We start from the raw sequence: 21,543 nt of genomic DNA, 5'->3' as shown, positions 1-21,543 counted from the left end.
TCTCTGTGGGAAGGACTAGAGCTACAGGTGCGTGTTCCAGTCACTTGAGTAATCACCCCATTCTGACCGAGAGCATCATATGATGAAACGGAAAGAACCCATTTCTCCCTTGCTCTGCTCCTCCCAGCGGACTCTCCCTCACCCAGCAGAACCTCAGGGGAGGGCAGGCAACTGGCGTGGCCTAGAGTCCCCCTTGGGTGTTGGGTTCAACCACGTCTCCTCCCGTCCTCTAAGCGTGAGCTCTGCCTCCTGTCCTTGAGGGCACCGCAAGTCTCCCAGATTCCCTCACGCCCACCAGATCGTTCCAGACTCTTCTGCTTCATCCAGCATGGTGGCCTGTAGCCTGCTTCCAGATCCGTGTGGTTTTCTTTCCGGGTTTCCGGATTTTCTTAAGTGCTGTCGTGCGGCAGTTTGCGCCTAAATTCCAATTCCCCGTCATTGTGCTCTCAGACGTACGTCCATTTTAACCAGGCCTGTTGGAAATCACCTCTTTCTGGTACTTCGTTCCAGATTCCGTGCTTGTGGTGAAGGCAAGGCAGCCAAAGCCTTTCTTTGCTGCAGGAAATACATTTGAGATGACGTGCAAAGTGTCTTCCAAGAATATTAAGTCGCCGCGCTACTCTGTTCTCATCACCGCTGAGAAGCCTGTTGGGGACCTCTCCAGCCCCAATGAAACCAAGTACATCATCTCCCTGGACCAGGATTCCGTGGTGAAGCTGGAGAACTGGACAGACGCATCGCGGGTGGATGGCGTTGTGCTAGAGAAGGTGCAGGAAGATGAGTTTCGCTATCGAATGTACCAGACTCAGGTGTCAGATGCGGGGCTGTACCGCTGCGTGGTGACAGCCTGGTCTCCTGTCCGGGGCAGCCTGTGGCGAGAAGCAGCAACCAGTCTGTCCAATCCTATTGAGATCGACTTCCAGACTGCTGGTGAGTAGGGAGCCCTGTTGAACCACACACTGAACTAGAGAGACCCTAGGATCTTGATCCAGTGGCTTACTTTTTTTTTTTTAAATGGCTTTCTTTATTGAGGTGTGATTCACGTGCCATACAGTTTACCCATTCAGAGGGCATAATTCAGTGGCTTTGAGGACAGTCACAGCTGTGCAGCCATCACCACAGTCGATTGGAGAACATTTTCCTCATACGCCTGCAGAAATCCTGTACCCCTCCGCCGACACCCTTCAATCCCTAGTCTCCCAGCAAGCACTCCCCTTCTTTCTGTCTCTATAAACGTACCCGTTCTGGACACTTTACGTTAATGGAATATAATATATGGTCTTCGTGTCTTTTTTTTTTTTTTCCACCTTAACATAGGGTTTTCTTTTTTTTGTTTGCCTGTATTCTTAATTGTTAAACAGTGTCCTCAAGGATATCCATGTTGTAGCATGTATCGGTAATTCATCCATTTTTATGGCTGAATAATACTCCAGTGTGCAGAGACACTACGTTTTGTTTGTCTGTTTATCAGCTTGTGACCATTCGGGTGTTTTCTAGTTCCTGGACCATTGCGAATAATCCTTGTGAACATTCGTGTATCAGTTTTTGTGTGTAAAAACTACCTTTTTTTTTTTTTAAATAGATGAACCCAAACTCAGCTATTTTAGATCCTTTAGAGAACACGGTGGAGTACAAAGAGAAGAGGGAGCTGAACCCCCAGAGGGGTTGTAAATGGCTTGCCAGAAGTGCAAGGTTCAGAGCCAAGACCCCCGTGGCATCCAGCCCCATAGCTTTCACTCTTTAGTGGGTCTTTAGGGGTCCCCAGGACTGAAGGTGATGGGCACTAGTTTTGGTCCAACTTACAGAGCAGTATTTCCCCGTAGGGGATGAGCTTCTGACCTTATGCCTCCCCTTGCTTTGGGACTGGAGAAAGATTTCCCGTCAGTTAATCGAGTTACCAGAGTTGTGGTGGTATGGATGAATGAATGTACCTGTCACCAGTTCGTTAGGAATAATTATTGGTGGTGTTCAGGTATGGGAAGATCAGTTAAAACAAGGGCATTTTTGTGTCTATTTCCGACTTGATTTTATCTTTGGTTAAGTAGAATGTTTTTATGCCTGTAAGGCAGAAAGGTCCACTTTTTTTTTTTTTAATGGCATGGATACATAGAGAAATGTTTCTTTTTCATCTGTGTAATTCATGAAGCTCTTCTGAAATCTCTGGGTATGTGTGTGCATTTTGGTAGGTAGGTCAGTTAAAAGTTTTTGATCCCCAGTTTTGTTTAGGATATCAAGGTGAACGATCATCATTTGTGAGTTTAATGTTGAATGTTTTCAGTTAATCTCCCATGGATCGCAGGGAGAAATTTCTGAACGTGTACATTTATGCTCACCTGTAAAAATTCAAGTGTTAATTGAATCAGCATAGTGAATACGAGATATTTGTTGAATTAAATGATTACTTTTTATATTAAAGGTAAACTAGACCTTAAAGTTTATTTTTTTCTGTTAAAGTTTTTTTTTAGTATTATTTTGTATTAACATAAACTTTAATACTATAATGAAATTATCTTGGGGCACCTGGGTGGCTCAGTTGGTTAAGCATCTGACTCTTGATTTTGGCTCAGGTCATGATCTCATGGTTCCTGAGTTTGAGCCCTGTGTTGACATCAGCCTCTGTTGATAGATGACAGTATGGAGCCTACTTGGGATTCATTCTCTCTGTCACTCTCTCAAAATAAATTTTTAAAAAACTTAAAAAAATTGTCTTCTGGCATCTTCTAATCCGTTAACCTTTAGGTTACTGAAGAGGAAATATTGATTTAAACCCTGAAATTTGGAAAGAGCAGAGAAAGTGCAAGTTTCTTTTATTGTGTATTTGCTTGTTTGTTTTTTAATAATAGCTTTATTGAATTACGGTTAACACATTGGAAAAGTCACCCATGTGAACTGTACAATTGAGTAGTTTTTAGTATATTCACGGAGTTGCGCAACCGTCCACAATCTCTTCCGGAATTTTTCATCACTCCAGAAAGAAACTCGACTCATTAGTACTCCCCACCCCCACCCCCAGCCCCCACAGCCACTAATCTTTCTGTCTCTGTAGAGTTGCCTCCTCTGGACATTTCACATAAATTGAATCACATATGTGGACATTTGTGCCTGGCTTCTTTCATTTTACATAATGTTTTCAAGTGTCCATGTTACGGTGTGTGCCATTGCTTCATTCCTTTTCGTGGCTGAATAGCATTCCATTGTGTGGACGTCCCACATTTCATTTATCCATTTGTCTGTTGATGGACATTAAGTTGTTTCCACTCTTTGGCTACTGTGAATCATGCTGGCATAAACATTAGCGTACAAGATTTTGGATGGACATGAGGGTTCATTTCTCACCGAGGAGTGATGCTGGGTCATACGGTAGCTCTCTTTAACTCTGAGGAACTGCCATGTTTGTTTTCCAAAGCAGCCGCTCAGTTTTATATTCCCACCGGCAACGTGTGACGGTTCTAAGTGTTGCGCATCCTCACCAACCCTGGTATTCTCCATCTTTTCTAGAAGAGCCAACCTGGTGGGTATGTGAAGTAGTATTTTATTGTGGCTTTAATTTGCATTTCCCCAATGACTGTTGATGTTAGGCATCCTTTCGTGTAGCTATTGGTCATATGTGTATCTTCTCTGGAGAAATGTCTGTTCAGATTGTTTACTCATTTTTAAATTGAGTTATTTATCTTTTTATCATTGATTAGTTGAGTTTTTCATATGGTCTGGATACAAGCCCCTTCACAGATACATTGTTTAAAAATACCTTCTCCCCGTCTGTGGGTAGTCTTTTCACTTTGTTGATGGTATCCCTTGAAGCATGCAACCTTTTAATTTTGATGAAGTCCAATTTAGTTTTTTCTTTTTTTGTTTATGTTTTTGGTGTCTTGTCCAAGTAACAATTTCCTGATCCAAGGTTGTGAAGATTTATGGTTCTGTTTTCTTCTAACAGTTTTACGTTTCAACTCTTAACATTTAGGGCTATGATCCATTTTAGTTAATTTTTGTGTGTGGCAGGGGAAGGGATTCAGTTTTGCCTTGTTACATGTGAAGAACCAGCTGTTCTTGCGCCATCTGTTGAATAGCCTCTTCTTTCCCCCTTGACTTGTCTTGGCACACTTGTCAAGAATCATTTACCCATAAGTGTAAGGGTTTTTTTAGACTCTCAGTTCTATAACATTGCTTTGTATGTCTGTTCCTATACCAGTACCACATTGTTTGATTACTGAGCTGTGAGGTAAGTTTTGAAATCAAGAAATATGAGCCTTCCCAACTTTGTTCTTTTTCAAGATTGTTTTGGCTTTTCTAGGTCCCTTGCATATCTGTATGAATTTTAGGATCACCCATTAATGTCTGCAAAAATGACAGCTGGGGCTTTCATAGGACTTCTGTTGAATCTGTAGATCAGTTTGGAGAGTATTGCCATATAACAGTACTGCCTTCCAATCCATGAACATGGTACATCTTTTTATTTATTTGGGCCTTCTTTAATTTCTGTCAGTGATGTTTTATAGTTGTCAGCATACAAATCTTGAACTTCTTTCATTAAATTTATCCTAAGTATTTTATTTTTTGATGCTATTGTAAATGGAATTGCTATCTATCTATCTATCTATTTATTTATTTAGAGGGAGGGAAGGAGAGAGGGAGAGAGGGAGAAAGGGAGAAAGGGAGAAAGAGAATCCCAAGCAGGTTCCATGCTGTCAGCACAGAGTCCGACATGGAGCAGGATCCCACGAACCAGCAGATCATGACCTAAGCCAAAATCAAGAGTTGGACGCTCTACCGACTGAGCCACCCAGGCACCCCTGGGATGGCTCTCTTAATTTCCTTTTCTGTTTATTCGTTGCAAGTGTATAGAAAGAAATACAACTGATTTTTGTATATCGATGTCAGGTTCTGCAACCTTTTATATTGATGTCAGACTCTGTGACCTAGTTGGGCTTATTACTAGTTTTAATTGGTTGTTTTTTTTGTTTGTTTTGTTTTGTTTTGTTTTGTTTTGTTTTTGGTTGATTCCTTGGGCTGTTTTAAATACAATGAAATGGCATCTGTGAATAAAGACAATTTTAATTTTTCCTTTCCAAACTGAATGCCTTCTAATTCTTCTTCTTGCCTAATTGCCCTGGCTAGCATCTCTAGTACAATGTTGAATGGTAGTGGCATGAGAGGATATCCTTGTCTGGTTCCTGATCTTACGGGGAAAGTTTGCAGTTTTTTACCATTAAGACATTGTAACTGTGGGTTTTTCATAGATGCCCTTTATTGAGTTGGGGAAGTTTCCCTTCATTACTGGTTTGGTGAGTGGTTTTTTTGTTTGTTTTTGTTTGTTTGTTTGTTTTTACCATGAGAGATGGTGAATGTTGTCAAATACTTATTCTGTATCTATTGATATTCAGGGGATTATGTGGTCTTTGTCTTTCATTCATGTATCTGTTTTACTCTCTATAGGAGTTTATTCCATCTTGTTTTACATTTGTTATTTGCTCTTTCTCTCGAATTGTTATGGGAAAGAAGGGAGACATAAGATCTTTTTATTCCTGGGTGAGGAATGGGTATTGAATCTATTTCTCAATTCCTTAAAAATCTCTGCACAACAGATAAAATGATAAAAGGTTGAAGACTGGCTTCCGTCTTAGACTGGCTAAGGTTTTTATTGTATTTAATCCATGCAGTTGTCATGGCCAGTTCACAGTTGAATTAGGAGAAGTTGCCATCAGATCCTTCCAGCACAGTGCCCTCACATCGATTGACTCCCAGCAAGCACTGACTTGATATTGAAGAGTGTTTGCTTCCTAAAAATCAGCAGCACACCATAAGAGCCATATGACAAAGAGGTCCTTCCTGGTGTCCACCTTTCTATCCTCTGGTTTTGGGGGTACTTGCCTCTTGGTACGAGGACGGTGTTTCCCAAGGGGCCCTGCTGAGTCATGAATTTCACTGACCCAAAGTGTCAGGGGGAAATATGGATTAAATGTTATGGTGTTCAAGGTTTTGGCCTTTCAAAAAGGATAATACGAAAGCTCTTCTCCTTAAAAGAGAAAAAAATTTTAAATATGATACAGTAGAAAAGGAAAAGAATTACCCATAACCTACCAGACCTTGTTAATTGGTGTTGTCTGTCTTCCTAGAAATCCTCTCTTACGTGTTTTCTTCATGACTGTGACTTCAGGCCGTATATACATTTTCATGATCTGCTTTCCCGCCTTAACCTTATAAGATACGTATTTTTCATGTTAAAACAAATTCTAGGTAAATAACAACTTTAATGACTACACCTCCTAGAAAATTTAGTTAGCCATTACCCTATTGATGGACATGCGGGTGGCCTACAGTTTGGGCTTTCACAAAAATACTGCTGTTGATAACCTTTTTTTAGGGGCTGGAGTTGGAACATGGTCCTGTCGGTGTTTGTATTTAAAAACTAAGTGGTCCATGTGTTTACTCTCTGCAGACTAGGAATCGGGGGACATCTAGTGACTCTGATTGTTCACTTACATTCTCTGTGCCGACGTCTGTCATCTGTGAAGTTAACCAAATTCCCTCGCAAAAACAGCATTACCACAGAAATTGACCATAATAAAAATATTTCCAAGGCTGGCATAAAGACCCATATTAACAGCAAGTTGTTGATTTCATTAGAAGGAAGTGCACCCCCGTTTATATATCACAATGAAGGCCTTTTCCCAGACCCTTGTCTGCATCGTGAGCCGTAGCACAAGTGCTCCGTTGTTCCCACAGCCGTAGCCGCTAGGGGAAATGACAACCATAACTTGTGACCTACAAGGCATTTTGGGTTTTCTTTGGACATACAAAGAAACGAAAGTGAAATTTGTCCAAATTGGTAAGTCTTCCTTTGTGGGTTCAAATTTAGAAACCTAAATCCATGATGAGGATCTTCCTGTTTTATTTTCATTTTGTGGTCTGTCAGAAGGGGGCTGGACACTTCCAGAAAGCCCCTTGGTGGAGCTCTGTTTCTAGTCAGAGAAAAGAAAACGTGTGGTCCTCACGGGTCACCTTGGCTTCTACTAACATGCATTCCCAGGGAGCCATCGAGGTAGATCAAATCCAGGCTGGTCAGGACCTGTGGGAACCGTGGCTGGGAGGGCAGTTAATTGAAGGGCAGGCCATCCACACGTAGGTCAGGCTTCCCTCTTCTCTCTGCTTTCGTCCCTTTCCCCATGCCCGGGACCGCCATTCTGTCATGATCCCCCTGCCCTGCTCCCAGAGTTGATGCCCTCCTGCTGCCTGTGGTTCATCTGAACTCTCCCCACAACCTGCTCAGGGCTTCCCCACCCCCCTGAGCTGCCGTCTCCTCCACCCACCCTTTGCCTTTCTCCCAGCAGAACAGACCACTCTGGTCCTTGGTGTGAGGAAAGCAATCCGAGCAGTTCATCTTCCCACTCACAGTGAAGTGAAAATACAGCCTTTTCGACTCTGCCTCGTTGGTTCGCATGACCTTCACACTCTTTCTCGGTCATTTCTTGTAGGTGTTAAAAAAAAAAAAAAAGTACTTCCTCCTCTTTGATGATCTGATTTAAAAGTTAGTAATCACAATATTTTTAGCTTTGAATGAGTTTCAGAATCTGTGTCCAGGGCCATCTCTTTTTGCTTCCCAGGAAACCCAAGAGAAGTCCCATAGGTATTCTGGAACCTTCTTCAGGTTTGCCTGTTCTGAGATTTTAGAAATTAGAATAAGGTAAATACTGAGCTATTCGGATCAGGTTGGCTGAAAGCTATGTAATGCCATCACATAAAACTGAGGAGTAAAAGGAGTGAAGAGGATAGGAGCCAGATTGCGGCCATGCAAAGGGATACTTTTTTTTTTGAAGTTTATTTTATTTTTTTAATTTTTATTTTGAGAGAGACAGAGAGAGACAAAGAGAATGAGAATGAGCAAGGGAGGGGCAGAGAGAGAGGGGAACAGAGGATCTGAAGCCGGCTCTGTACTGACAGCAGTGAGCCCAATGTGAGGCTCGAACTCACAAACCGTGAGACCATGACCTGAGCCAAAGTCAGAAGCTCAACCAACTGAGCTACCCAGGTGCCCCGTATTTTATTCTTAGGGAGAGGGGGAGGGAGAGAATCCCAAGCAGGCTCCGCACTATCAGTGCAGAGTCCGACGCGGGGTTCGAACTCACAAACCGTGAGATTATGACCCGAGCCGAAACCAAGAGTCAGCCGCCCAACCAAATGAGCCACTCAGGCGCCCTGGCATACTTTTTTTTTTTTTTAATTTAATAAGTCACTTACTTATGTCTAGTAATCAAATAGCATAATAGCAATTATATCTACAGTCAGATGCATCTAACTGACTCTGTGGCAAATATTATGAAATTCTAGCACTAAATCCTCTTTATGTGTTCACTCTTTATACTTCTAATTTTGTTGCTCATTTTTGTGCTCAAAACTCGAAAGCTTGGAGTACCTGTGCCCTATATAGTTAGCACACTTTGGGTAGCACCATCTTCTGGCCTCTGGAAGAAGAAAAAAGTTCTTTTTTTTAAAGCAAACTGAAAGTCAAGGAGAGGTGTTCTCAGGAAGGTGTGCAAGACCGATCCTGTGTGGGTAGTGTTTTGAAGCAATACCCATGCTGCCTCGATTTCCCCTGACAGATTGGAGCCTGTGGTGCCCGCCAGTGCCCCCTACAGTGTCGTCATTGTTGGCAAGTTGGTCTGCTCACTGGATCTCAGCCTCCTAACGGCAGAGCCCCTGTCCCCAGCACAGCGAGGCCGCTCTCCCCGTCGGGGGGCAGAAGTGTCCCCAGTCCAGTCCTGTTCCCTCTGCTCTCCTGCCACCTTGGCCTGGAGGTGACCCGCACAGAAGCAGAAGCAACCCAGGCTGTATCAGGCTGGCAGGTGGGGGTGGCCTTCGAATGGGACCACGGTTGTCATCAGAGAAGAGGTACGGGAAAAGCCAGAAGCAAAAGTAATTCTGTAGGAAGAGTTCTGTGGTGGCTGTAATGAAGAGGACGCTCATTTGACTGTGTGTGATGCACGTGTCTCTGAAGAGAAGCAAAGCCACCTTAGACCGCCACCTAGCCCAGGTCCAAGGAAGGCGGGCCACGTTTAGATGGCCATTAGAGCGCCAGGAATGGAATTTAAACACGAGTGTGAACGGGAATAATGAGGTGCCATCACTGTTTTGCAGGTCCTATATTTAATGCCTCCGTGCATTCAGACACACCGTCGGTTATCCGGGGAGATCTGATCAAGCTGTTTTGTATCATCGCTGTTGAAGGAGGAGCTCTGGATCCAGGTATTTCTCTCTGTCTTGCCTCCTGCTCCATCTTGCTTTCCCTGAATGTGTCTCGTGTCTTCCCACTGTGTTGCGTAGACCTGGAGGCCAGGGATTAGACTCTCGGCTGATCCCAAATTGCCTAGCTCAGGACTTGGTACTCAGTAGGTGTTTAATAAATACTTGTCGATGGAGGCATCTGTGCGTTAGATGATTCCAGACACTGGAACATGAGCTCTCAAGGCAATCAGTGGGCCACTTCCGGGGCCGACACAAGCTGCTTTGAAACCTACCAGCAGAGTCCAGCCCCTTTCCCTGGTCTTTCATTCATTTATTCATTCAGAGATGCATTGAGCGTCTTCTGTCAACAGGTACTGGGAATAGAGGAGGCACTAGAACACGTCTCTTCTCACGGAGATTGCCACCTGATTAAGGAGACAGAAATCACCATATAATGTAATATCAGGTGGTGTTAAGTCTGTGATGAAATACAGAGCAGAGTAAATGGGGTGAGCGACCAGGCGGTGCTATTGTTTAAATTCTTGGGAAACCTTTGTAAACCTTTTCTTTGCAAAAAATATTAGCACTGCCAACAGGACGCCTGGGAGCCGTGGGCCATCAGTCTTACACCTGTTCTGCCTGGCCCCCTTCAGCGACCAGTCGGTGTCTTCGCCTGACACTTAGACCCGCAGGGTTTGAAAGGAATCGAGCTCTGCGCAGAGACCACTGGATGCGTGGCCCTGGGGTGGGCACGGGAAGCAGGTTTTCATTCTGTATTCAGGGCAGGTTGTAAGCAACGCGAGGACGGCCTGCAGGGAAACCAGAGTGAACGTCACGATCCCTCTGGCATCGAGCAGCAGAGGCCTGGGTGGCCGCAGGCTCTCCGGCCCGCGGTTCGGGTAGCCACTACCGCAGGGTCAGCAGTTATGTTCCATAAAGGGTTCCAGTGAGAAGTATTTTTGGCCTCGTGGGAGGCCTGCAGCAGTCACCTCTGCAGCAGTCACCTCCGCAGCGAGAGCAGCCGCGGACAGTATGTAAGCAAATGCGCTTGGCTGTGTTCCACCGAAGCTTTATTGACAAAAATAGGTGGTGGGCTGGGTCTGGCCTGCGGGCTGCAGGTTACGGACCCCGGGACTAGCTGGTTGACACCGAATTGGTTCTTGCAGGGAGCCTCGACATGGTTGAGGTTTAGAGGTGGGAGAAAGAAGAATTGGTGAAAAAGAAAAGAAGTCCCTCCAAGCCACCAGTTGGTTAGCTCTGTTCTCAAGGTGCGGGGTAGGGTGCCTCGGTCTCGAATAAGCTGAGATGTGGACGGGGGGGGGGGGGGGGGGGGGGGGGGGGGGGGGGGTGTGAGGAAAGAGTGGGATTCAGAAGTAGAAACGAAAGTGAAAGTATAAGAGGCTGGCAGGAGGAGGGGAGGTACGTCCTTTTCAGCGGTTGGTACCATGTTTACCCTTGAAGCTCGTTTGTGACACGTGCAAAAGTAAATCATGTAAATGTTCGTTCTCAGCAAATGAATGGGTCCCCATATATTAATCATGCCCTTAATATAAGAGTCTTTTCCCCCAGGGTAATTACCGAAGCTCTAGGTGGCTGTTATCATGCAGATCACAGTTTTCCAGAACTTTGCCCCCGTGGACGGTGTGGGTGGAAGATTCTGAATAATTAAGCACACGCTATAATTCAGGTTTTCCTCACGCATCCGATGGGCCGTGAAGGAATTCTCTTTTGGAAAGGACATATCACATACGTGGGCCAAGCGCCAAGGCGCTCTTGTGCCCAGAAGGAGAGGGACGGGGCAGATCATGTGGCCCTTTAGAGGCAGTGTCTTAGGTCACGCCCTCTAGAAGCAAAGCCCCGAGACAGATGTGCAAGTGATTAATTGAAGTTGTGCGCCCAGGGAGTGAGGGAGTCCAGCCGGGCAAGGGAAGGAAGCCAGGCAAAGACGTGACTTCAGAACGAGTCTTAACTCCCCACGGGGAGTTCTGGCGCGTGGGTTGTACCACAGAGTATGGCCTCCTTGAGGTGAGGGACTGGGCTTTTAGATCCCCGCCGTCAGTCAGCCACTGTTCACGGGCTGAACGGTTGGGGAGCAAGGGTGTTTCCTAACCTCCAGGAGGTGGCTTCCATCAGCTGAGGCTGACCCTCGGCAAGAGGGCACGGGTGTGAGAGTGTTAGCAGTCAGCACCGTCAGCAGCTGGTCGGGGCGGGCACCGCGAGCCTCTGCTACAGGCGCTAACCCCCTCCCTGTTAGCACCTGTTTGTGGACGGTGCGTGTCGTACTGTGGAGGTAGGGCTAGCGAGCGCTTCCCACGTGCGAGGTGCTGTTCTAAGCATCTTGCAGAGATAGCTAACTTAACCACGGTGAAGCCCTAATACTCATTTTACAGCCGAGGAAACTGAGCCGTGGGGAATTAAGTCACTCCTCCAGGCCACGTGGCCCGCCAGTACTGGTCCAGCCCGGGAGCCTGGCCCTCCAGGCCGGCCTCAGCTCTGTGAGGTGCGGCGGGACTGGGGCACGAATCGGAGCCCACATAACGGGGACAGCAGTTGTGACTTTGCCTTCGGTAACCACCCCGCGTCCGCAGGCGACAGCTGCACTGAGCACGTGACCATGATCCCGGGGGCCCCCTCTGCCCTGGCACCGCGAGGGCGTGAGGATGTTGACAGCACTTCCTCTGCCCCCCCCTTCCCCCGGGGAGTTGGTCTTCTTGGCAAGAGATGACCCACACACTGAGAACAATCCGATTTTCTGCTCAAGTGCCACAGCAGACGAGGGGGAGGGAAAGCAGGTATTTTGAGCGTTGGCATGGAGAGCTGTCATCCTGTGGGTAGGGAGCTGAGGTTTGCTCTGGCGCTTAGCATTTCCAGAGCAAGTTGGAAAGGACTTAACCATGTGGATAATTTTGTACAAAGTCTTGCTTTTGTTTTTTTTCTTTTAATATGTAAGCACCTGAATACGGTTTGCCTTGACGTAGCGCTATTGGAAGGCACCAGTGTATTTTCGCTAGTGAATAAATGTTACTTTTTGTTTAACAGACATGGGGTAATTTCACATGTATGCAGAAAGCCTTGTCAAGTGAATTTGAGAGAAAACGGTGTTGGGGGCGCCCGGGAGGCTCAGTTGGTTGAGCGTCCGGCTTCGGCTCAGGTCGTGATCTCACGGTTTGTGGGTTCGAGCCCCGCATCAGGCTCTGTGCTGACAGCTCGGAGCCTGGAGCCTGCTTCGGATTCTGTGTCTCCCTCTCTCTCTGCCCCTTCCCTGCTCACGCTCTGTCTCTCTCTCTCACTGGCTCTGAGAGGTGAATAAACATTTAAACACAGAGAGAGAAAACCGTGTTTGTGGCCTCGTGGTCCTTTCTTGCCTGCTGGATGTGTCCCAGTTCTGACACTGCTGCTCCACTGGGAACGGCCAGAGGAAGAGGTCAGGGGCTCATGGCATGTGCTCTGACTTCACACCCTGTGAGCACTGCCTCTTGTACCAGTCTTCTTTGTCAGATGCCCATCTTCATTTATTTGACGCTGTTAGAGCCCTCGTTTTGCAGGGTACTTTAAGGTTCAGTAGTATTCCTCTCTGGGACTGTTAAGTTGTGTTCAATTTTCTCAGTTTGACGGTTTTTTTCCTCTTGTCTGGAACTTGAGTGCTTCGGCCGGGGAAGAAAAGGACTGAGAACAATAAAATCTAAACTGTTGACACTGAATTGTGTACAGGTCACTTTATGTACCTTTTGTCCTTGACCACGGTTAGCAGCCTCTGGGTCTGGGCTCTTCTGCCTGAAATGTCAAGGAACACTGCTGTGGGAGACAGTTTGGGGTGCCCGTTGGACTGGGCAGTGGCAGGATAGAGAGGGCAGATTCTGGGGGTGCCTGGGTGGCTCAGGCGGTCAAGCATCCGACTCCTGCTCTCGGATCGTGGGTTCTCGCACCGCATCGGGCTCTGCGCTGACAGCAGCCTGCTTGGATTCTCTCTTCCCCCTCTCTGTCTGCCCCTCCCTTGCTCACTCTCCCTTTGCCTTTCTCTCTCAAAATAAATGAATTGAAAAAAAAAGAGGGCGGAGTCGGGGCGCCTGGGTGGCTCAGCCAGTTAAGTGTCTGAGTTCGGCTCAGGTCACGATCTCACGATTTGTGAGTTCGAGCCCCGCGTCAGGCTCTGTGCTGACAGCTCGGAGCCTGGAGCCTGCTTTGGATTCTGTCTCCCTCTCTTTCTGACCCTCGCCCGCTTGTGCTCTGTCTCTCTCAAAACTACATAAATGTAAAAAAAAAAAAAAAAAAAGAGGGCAGAGTCCGCAGCTACGCTCCCTGGGTAAAGCCACACATTCTCCCGCCCCTGGCTCTGTGACCTCGAATAAGGTATTTGGTCCCGCCGTTGAGCGGGCAGTGTGACAGAGCCGTCATCGTGGGGTCGCAAGGATCCAGTGAGACCCAAGACATACAGGCCAGCGCTGGCCCCTGGCGAGGTTACGCGCGTGTTAGCCTCGTGTGGCGTTTCCGCCCATTGCGCTGACCCAGGGTTTTGGCGTGGTCTGTAATCCACAGACGACATGGCCTTTGACGTGTCCTGGTTCGCGGTGCACTCCTTCGGTCTGGACAAGGCTCCCGTCCTCCTGTCTTCTCTGGATCGGAAGGGGATTGTGACCACGGCCGAGAGAGACCGGAAGAGCGAGCTCAGCCTGGAGCGTGTCGGCGTGCTGGAATTCTTGCTGCGAGTCCATGGCTCCGAGGACCAGGACTTTGGCAACTACTACTGCTCCGTGACCCCGTGGGTGAGGTCCCCAACAGGCTCCTGGCAGAAGGAGGCAGAGATCTACTCCAAGCCCATCTTTGTGACTGTGAAGATGGATGGTAAGGAGGACGTCCGGTTATGTCTCTGGGCTGTGCGGCGGCCGACAGGGTCAGGTGGCCGCCCTTTGAGGAACGTGCCACCCAGCACCCGGCCCTCTCTCTCTCTGTAGACCTGCCCTGGGCCGGCACGCAGAAGGAGGCCTTGCTGCTACCCCAGGCGCGGCATCGTGTGCCCGAGCCGCCACCGGGAGGTGGTGGTTAGGACTTACCGGAGAGACGTTTGATGGTTTCTCCGAATTCTGTGCAGACCCCTTTCCCTGTCACGGGGCTGGCATGGATTCTGCCAGGCAGAGCCAGAGAATGGCGTCGAGGGAGCGGGTTCAGGGCCCCGGGAGAGGCGGTGAGTGGGTTCCTGCCCCTCCTGCCCTCTTGGTTTTGCTTCTTGGAAAAGGGAGGATCCAACTGGTGTCATTAGCATGCAGGGGGTTCTCTCCGGAACCCTGGGACGAGAAGGGGGCTCCCTGCCTTGTTGGCCCACACCGACCTCCAGAGTCATTCTAACTAGGTGGTCGGAGGGTCCCCTTCCCACCCCTCTGTTCCCCGAGCATCCCAGAGCGGGGGCAGCTGTTCCTGGGCTAATGAGAAACCTGTCTTCTCTGCAAAAACTTCAGAGTACATGTTAATGGAGAAATTCCCCAGAGAGAATTAAAGCCCCGGCGCCTCCAAGGGTTAGGGGAGAGCTTTGAGTGGGTGTCCCTGAGATGTCAGTGTGGGGGAGACTGGAACTGGAGCCCCAGCTTGTCGACGGATGCCTTAGCCTCTGTGGCGCTCTGTCTCCTCTGCCGTACGATGGGCTCTTCCAAAAGGTGAGCGACATTAAATGCCAGCTGCCAGCAGGCGTGCTAGCCCCCGCACAAAGAGTGCTGCTGCTTCTGGGAGAAGGGACTTGGGATTTGGGGGTGTGCGGTCCGTACCGTGTCTGTGCATTCCTGAAACTTCGTCATTTATCCCCTGTTTGCATCTCAGAAATTCCTTGCTTCAAGTAGCTCCATATGAAAAGCCAGATTTCCTGAACAAGGGAGGGAATTATTCACTTTCCTGGATAATCGACTCTAGTGTTACTTAAAATAGCCCCGCTAGTACACTTCAGTTATTCGATGCACAGAATTGATGTATGAACAGTGTTGTGTGTTATTTTTTTTTCTTTTAAGGACGCATCTGCTGCTGAATGTGCGGCGCCCTTATACTGACTTTTAAAAATCAGTCTCCTGCCAAAACCCTAAAAAGCAAGCTGACATTCAGAGACATCAAACGAACGAAATCTTTCTCCCGGTTTTTTGTTTCTTCTCCACAGAACCGGGCGGGGTGTCATCTGCTCACTTTGTGGGCAGATAAGAGGGCTCCTGCCCGGAGCGCTGCGCTAGGTGCTGGGGACAACTTGAGTGCGAGCTGGGCCCCACGGGGACACCCGCTTGGGTGGGGAGGGGAGGGGAGAGGAGGGGGCAGGCTTCCCGAGGCCGCCTCCTCGCATCACTGACCGGCATCCCCCTGTTCCTTCCCTCCAGTGCTGAACGCCTTCAAGTACCCGCTGCTGATCGGCGTGGGCCTGTCCACCGTCATCGGGCTCCTGTCCTGCCTCATCGGGTACTGTAGCTCCCACTGGTGCTGTAAGAAGGAGGTCCAGGAGACAAGGCGTGAGCGCCGCCGCCTCATGTCCATGGAAATGGACTAGGCCACGCCGGGGGAGCCGCGACAGGGGCGGTCTAGGAGCGACGGGGCGGGAGGAGGACCGCGATCTTTTTCACGCGCAGTGTGTGACACTAGAAACCAGTCCTCTCCAATCTCAGGTGGGACCGGGCGCTCTCTCCCCTCCGCATGTCAAGTTCTGAGCGCGGACACGTTTACCAGCCCACGACTCTTCTTCCCACGGCACTTTCTGGTAGAACAATCGCGTGTGTGTGTTCCCGGCTGCGGCTTTTTAATGGTTACCCTTTGTCTAATTTTTTTCTCCTACCGGTTTATAGATCTCTGACCTGTGTGTGTTCGTATGTTTGGTTTCGAGGGGTCGCGGTGAGGAAGGACGGTGGCTCTCAGAGTTCTTTGTCTTAGGTGAGGACAGAGCTGCCCGCCGGGAGCCAGCTTCCGTGTCGGGCCCGTGTTAGGAGGGCCGCTAGACGAAGCCGTCCGCCCCGGCCCAGCGACAACACAGACCTGTGCCGCAGGCTCATTCGTGGCTTTGACCACCCTACCCACCCCGTATTTTCAGGGGTTTAGACATTTGAAATCTAAACTTGCAGTATGTAACTTCTTACTGAGCCCAAATGCTTTTTTTTTCTTTTCCTTTTCCTCTTTTTTTTTTTTTTTTGCTTTTCTGCCCCCTTTCCATTTCTTTCGTATTTGCTTTATGTGAGCGTGCTGAAATGGCCCTGGAATCTAGAATTTGGCTCCCCACCAAGCACCTTATCTTGCCACCTTAGCCTTAAGAATGAATATGAAGAAAAATACACAGCCACCTCTGTCCGGGGCAGTAAGAAGGTCCTCAAGGAAGACGAGGTTGGGGACGAGGGAAGGAGCAGGCCCTCACTCCGATGGTTCTGAGGCCACCGTGCCTCAGGGGGCCCCAGGGAGCGCAGAAGAGGGTCCTGGGGGGTCAGCTGTCCTCGGCTCGGGCCAGGAGTGTCGGGGTGCCAGGGCTGTGTCTGGAGGAGGACGCCACCTCCGTCCCCCTCTCCTGCCCTTCGTGGGAGGCGAAGGCCTCGGCCGCCGAGGGACACCCACACGTGTACCCCACGTCCTTCGTGGCTGCTTGGGCTCCTTAATGTGAAGGTGTATTGCTGCTTTTGCAAGACTGACCGACTTCACAGAATCAGAAATTGCCTGGAAGAACCGTGCATTTTCCATGACCTTTTCAGCCCTTCAAGTCTTCGTAAGACCCCCCGCCGGGGGTCAGCGAGCAAGGGTACGCTTTGTGGTATGTTTGCTTTCCTGTTAGGAACACGAAGGAAACCAGCAATTTACTGCCGTGTGAACAGCCTACAAAGTAGATCTGAGAGCAATCCGTTTTGCCCGACTGCTCGTACCCGGAGTAGGACGCGGACCAAAAGAGCTCCTCTGCTCCCCGAGGCATCTGCCCCTGCATAGCACTGGCCTTTCGGAAGCATCCCAGTGGGCTTTCTGAGGCTCACTGGTGAGTCATGCCCCGCACTGCAATCCTCTGCGCTTTTATCCTGGCTCTGACGGATCTCACGCTGCTCTGTCTTCCGAAGGGAAAAAAGATTCGTTTGTTTTGAGCAATAAAGTCCTACAAAATGATGGCCATTCATGTGCGGCTCTTTGTCACAAGGGGCCAGACGAGCCACACTCCCCCGCCCACCGGCTCACCATCGTCCCCGCTGCTTCCCTCCCTGCGCTGCCCACAGCCCACTCTGCCCTTGTCACTGAGTCGCCCCCAGGAGGCAGATTGCCACCCCGCTTCCCTTTTTGTCCTGCTCACCTAGGGGACCACCCACGGTAGACGCCGTGTTAACGGTAGTGGCACAAATGAGTTCCAAGCCCAGCACCTGCCCCACCCAAGCACGGGTGACCAGAGGAACAGGAGGAGGCCTTGATGGCACTAGATTCGGGTCTTTTCTACCAGTTGTTTCTTAACTATGCTATCTCAGAGGAGGTGGGTCCCAGGTGATTGTATATACGGGAACGGAAGAGGGAACACACATTCACAGGTGCTACGTTAGGGACACCAGTGCCCTTTGAGTCCACACAGTTATCACCATTAAAAGAAGATTCAGGATTGTCGTAGTGCAGGCCCTTCTTGGTAGAGCAAAGGGTACCTTGCTGTGAGTGTGGCCAGGTGGCCCCAGGTATGCGTAAAACCATGGATGGGTCACGCCAGACACATGGCAAGTGACAGGTGTTCACATGCTGTACCTTCTGCTCTCAAACCGCGACTGCTGGGGGTATCGCTCCATGGTAGAGCATTTGACTGCAAACTGCCACTGCAGCTCGAGGCTGGGGTTGCTAAGGCATTAACCCCAACCCCACCCTGTGATCGTGGGGCTGGCCACACTGCCAGTCGCCGCGGGGCTGGTACAGAGGAGGAAGAAATCCCAGGGTGTTGTACCAGGGACCTCACTCCATCCAGGGCCAGAAACTGGCCTGGAATGTGTGTCCTTTTAAATATGTGAGATACACTCTCTTGCTGTACCAAATACGGCTCCCCACCCCCCCCCCAAAGTGCTCTTCTGGAAGGGGGTTCCTGCCAGAGGCACTGGTGTGAACAGAAGAAGAACCTAGCCACAATTCACACAGATGAAATTGCACTTCTTAACAAAAAGAAACTTTATAAACAGTTTGGGTTTTTGTTTTTTGTTTTTTGTTTTTTTTTTTACTAATCATAAAAACAGCCCCCAGGAAGAGCCTAAGCTATGTTCAGATAGAAGCCTCAAAATTACTTTCAATTGTTTACTTTATGATGTTTACATAACACTTTTCACTTTTTAAAAAAGAAAAAAGAAAAAAAAATGCAAACTCTGACTTTTTAACAACGCTTCGGATTTTTCATGGGACGATGGAACTCTGACTCACCAACTGGATTTAAATGTTAATTTAGAAATGTATTTATTTGTGTGTTTCCCTCCCCCCCCCCCCCCCCCCCCACGTGGCTTTTCCTTAAGATCCCGGCAAAGGACATCCCTCCTGCCCAGACCCTTGTCTGTTTCCCCCAGTGGCTCTCGCTTCTTGCTTTACAGACTGCCTGCAGCCATGATTTTGTCACTGACATCCGTGAGCCAAAGACTGAGCCTTTTGGGCAGGAATAATAAGCAATACTACACAACTTGCTACTTTCAGAAAACTTGTGTTTTTTTTTAGCTTCACCAATGGCAGCAGAGGAAGAAGGGATCTGGGATTTCGGTAAGTCCTCCTCTGCTGTTTGACCAAATTCTCCGTGATAAATATTGCGCGCAGATCACTAGGCGAAAAAAAAAAAAAAAAAAAGTTGACTCTCTGTCTTTCTTAGCGTCGCACAGAAGGATCTGCCAGATTTGACATAGACAAAGAAAGGGTCTCGTGTATTTTTGTCCATACCCGATGTTACATGAACTAATTGTATTGTTTTATACTGTGACCACAGATATTATGCAATGCACCGTTTGTTTTTTATTTCATTAAAGGAAGTTTAATTTAAATTGAAGTCGTGTGAGGAACTTGGTCTCGTTACCTTTTGGTCCCCTCTGCGTGAGGCATCACGGCCGAATGCCAGTGGCAGCTTTAACACCTTCCGATCTCTCTGACTCCTGCAATAACGTTGTAGGTTGTCACTAAAGATAGAAGTGGATCTAACAGGATCAGTACTGAGAGCCCCACCACATGGAAAGCTGGGGGCCAGGATCCTGTTGCCGAGGAAGGTCTCCTGGTTCTTTGGTAAGTTCTCATGACCTTATGGGTCTCTCGTCATGAGAGGGGGAAGTTGGACGTTGTTCCTTTCTGCGGATGAGGAAACAAACGCAAGGTTCTGTGACCTTATCGTGACTGGAACACAACGGCTTTTCTGACTCATGACCCAGTCTGGAGCCAAACTGGTCCAGGAGGTGCCGGCCCCTGTGATAGAAAAACAGTGCTCCTTCCCAGGCCACTGGCTTCTGGAGCCCCAACTCTCTGCTGGTCTCTGCCCCCCCACCCCACACTCCCCTGTGGGTCCCATAGTGTCCTGGGTAGGGAGCTTCTCTGTGAGGTCTTCAGGGGCCGGGTCTGCGTCCCAGTTACTAACCTTGCCTAAGGATATAGAAGGTACATGCAGTGTATAAATGCACAATTAATGCCGTACTGTGGGGGATGGCCCGTCACTCATGCTTCTCGGTGAACCAGGAGGGTTCTGCTCACATCAGAATGTGACATAGTCACAGCTGGGTTTTAGCAGCCCCCTACCGATGACCGAACCTGTTCCTACCTCAGTTTAAATCAAAGACAAAACGACAGGGCGCCTAGGTGGCTCAGTCGGTTAAGGGTCCGACTTCGGGTCATGATCTCACAGTTCGTGGGTTCGAGCCCCGCTTCGGGCTCTGTGCTGACAGCTCAGAGTCTGGAGCCTGCTTGAGATTCGGTGTCTCCCTTTCTCTCTGTCCCTCCCTGCTTGCATTCTGTCTCTCTCAAAAATAAATAAACATTTAAAAAAATTTAAATTAAAAACAAAACAAACATTTGCTTGCCCACATACCATTTGCTTGCCCACATACCATTTGCTTGCCTGGCTAACTTGTACTTGGGTCCCAGGGAGCCTTTTCTGCTCCTCCCGGCTAGCTGAGGGCCCCCTGACAAATGCTGTGGAAGCCTGAAAGTGGTGTGAGGGCAGGGACCATTCGCTGCTGTGGCCCCAGGGGCCTCGTCATGGCAACAGCAAACACAGGGATTATTGTAATATGCCGTACACCAGGTTAAGTACCTCCAGTCTTCCCACGGTGGCTTCAGCAGACGCTGTCTTAACTGCTCTCCGTGTAACTGGATCTTCCCAATAAAAGCCACTCATTAACTCTGACCCACAGACCACTGTACGTCGCACCCTGTTTTTTTTTTTAACATACGGGTTTTGTTATTATTAGGTGTTACAGGGCCAGCAGAACAAGAGATGACTGGCACTGAAAAGCTAGTTTGTTTTATACTCACCGATCCCAAGAGGAGGGGGCGCACCGTGCCACACGCTGGGAGGCCACACGGCCGAGACCAGGGTCCATCAGGAGGCGGAGGGCGGGGAGAAGCACAGGCAGCAGCCTTTATCGTGGTTTTCACGGGGAAGAACGGGCAAGGCAGGGTCCGCAGTTTGGTTAATTTCATTGGGCTCTGGGGTGCAGAAAACCTAAAACCTAGTTTTCTGGTACCTGGCCCTGGGGTGAGGAGGGCAGGAGACAGTGGTCCTGAGTGTGGGTGCCGCTGGAGAAGGTGGTGGGGGCGTGGGCTCTGGGTCCGTGGCTTTGTGCGTGCAAGGCGTGCTCACGGTGAATCAGTTCCTCTCGCTAGGAACTGGCCGGCTCTGGGAGCAGCGGTCCCCAGGGTCAACGAGGCCCTAGATATTAGAGTCTCAGAAAACAACATAGAAGGACATGATTAATACGTTCGCCAGTTGAGGCTCGCCGGCTGCACGGGCACACCTGAGTTCCACCTGCAGCGGCGACGTTCACCTCAGCCCTCGCCGTCCTGATTATCCTCCAACCTGTTTTGCCACCAGTGTGGCTCCTGTGATTACGTAAGTCCATTGCACGGCCACCAGTGAGATGTGAGTGCCAGAAAAAGGTGTGGTGACGAGATGCCTAGATGTTTACAGGTGACGACCCTACTCCCACCCAGAATTTGGACACTTAGGGAAGGACTTGAGTTTAGGAATCCTGCCATCAGTCCCCGCTTTGTGTTTCTCTGGACACCTTTTGAAATAGCCACTTGGAGGGGCTCTTTGGGAACAAGACCCTGTAATACACGCGTTTGTAATTTCAGAAGCTCACATAGTTATTTATTGAACAACTTAAAATATTTTGTCACAGGGGCACCTGGGTG

General features: G+C 49.0%; 1 protein-coding gene across 1 annotated transcript in view; it reads left to right on the top strand.

Annotated features, from left to right (window-relative positions):
• The window catches only part of PTGFRN (prostaglandin F2 receptor inhibitor), an 85,477-nt gene extending 66,464 nt beyond the window's left edge, over positions 1-19,013 (top strand). The window contains exons 6-9 of the mRNA XM_049618375.1: positions 511-930; positions 9,133-9,240; positions 13,756-14,061; positions 15,567-19,013. Coding sequence (XP_049474332.1) covers positions 511-930; positions 9,133-9,240; positions 13,756-14,061; positions 15,567-15,733 — 1,001 coding nt within the window. The 3' untranslated portion in view covers positions 15,734-19,013. The remainder of the gene's footprint in view (positions 1-510; positions 931-9,132; positions 9,241-13,755; positions 14,062-15,566) is intronic.
• Positions 19,014-21,543: the final 2,530 nt, after the last annotated feature.

The sequence above is a fragment of the Panthera uncia genome (genome assembly GCF_023721935.1).
Source record: "Panthera uncia isolate 11264 chromosome C1 unlocalized genomic scaffold, Puncia_PCG_1.0 HiC_scaffold_4, whole genome shotgun sequence".
NCBI classification, from domain to species: Eukaryota; Metazoa; Chordata; class Mammalia; order Carnivora; family Felidae; genus Panthera; species Panthera uncia.
This window is presented reverse-complemented; position numbering and strand designations above follow the sequence as displayed.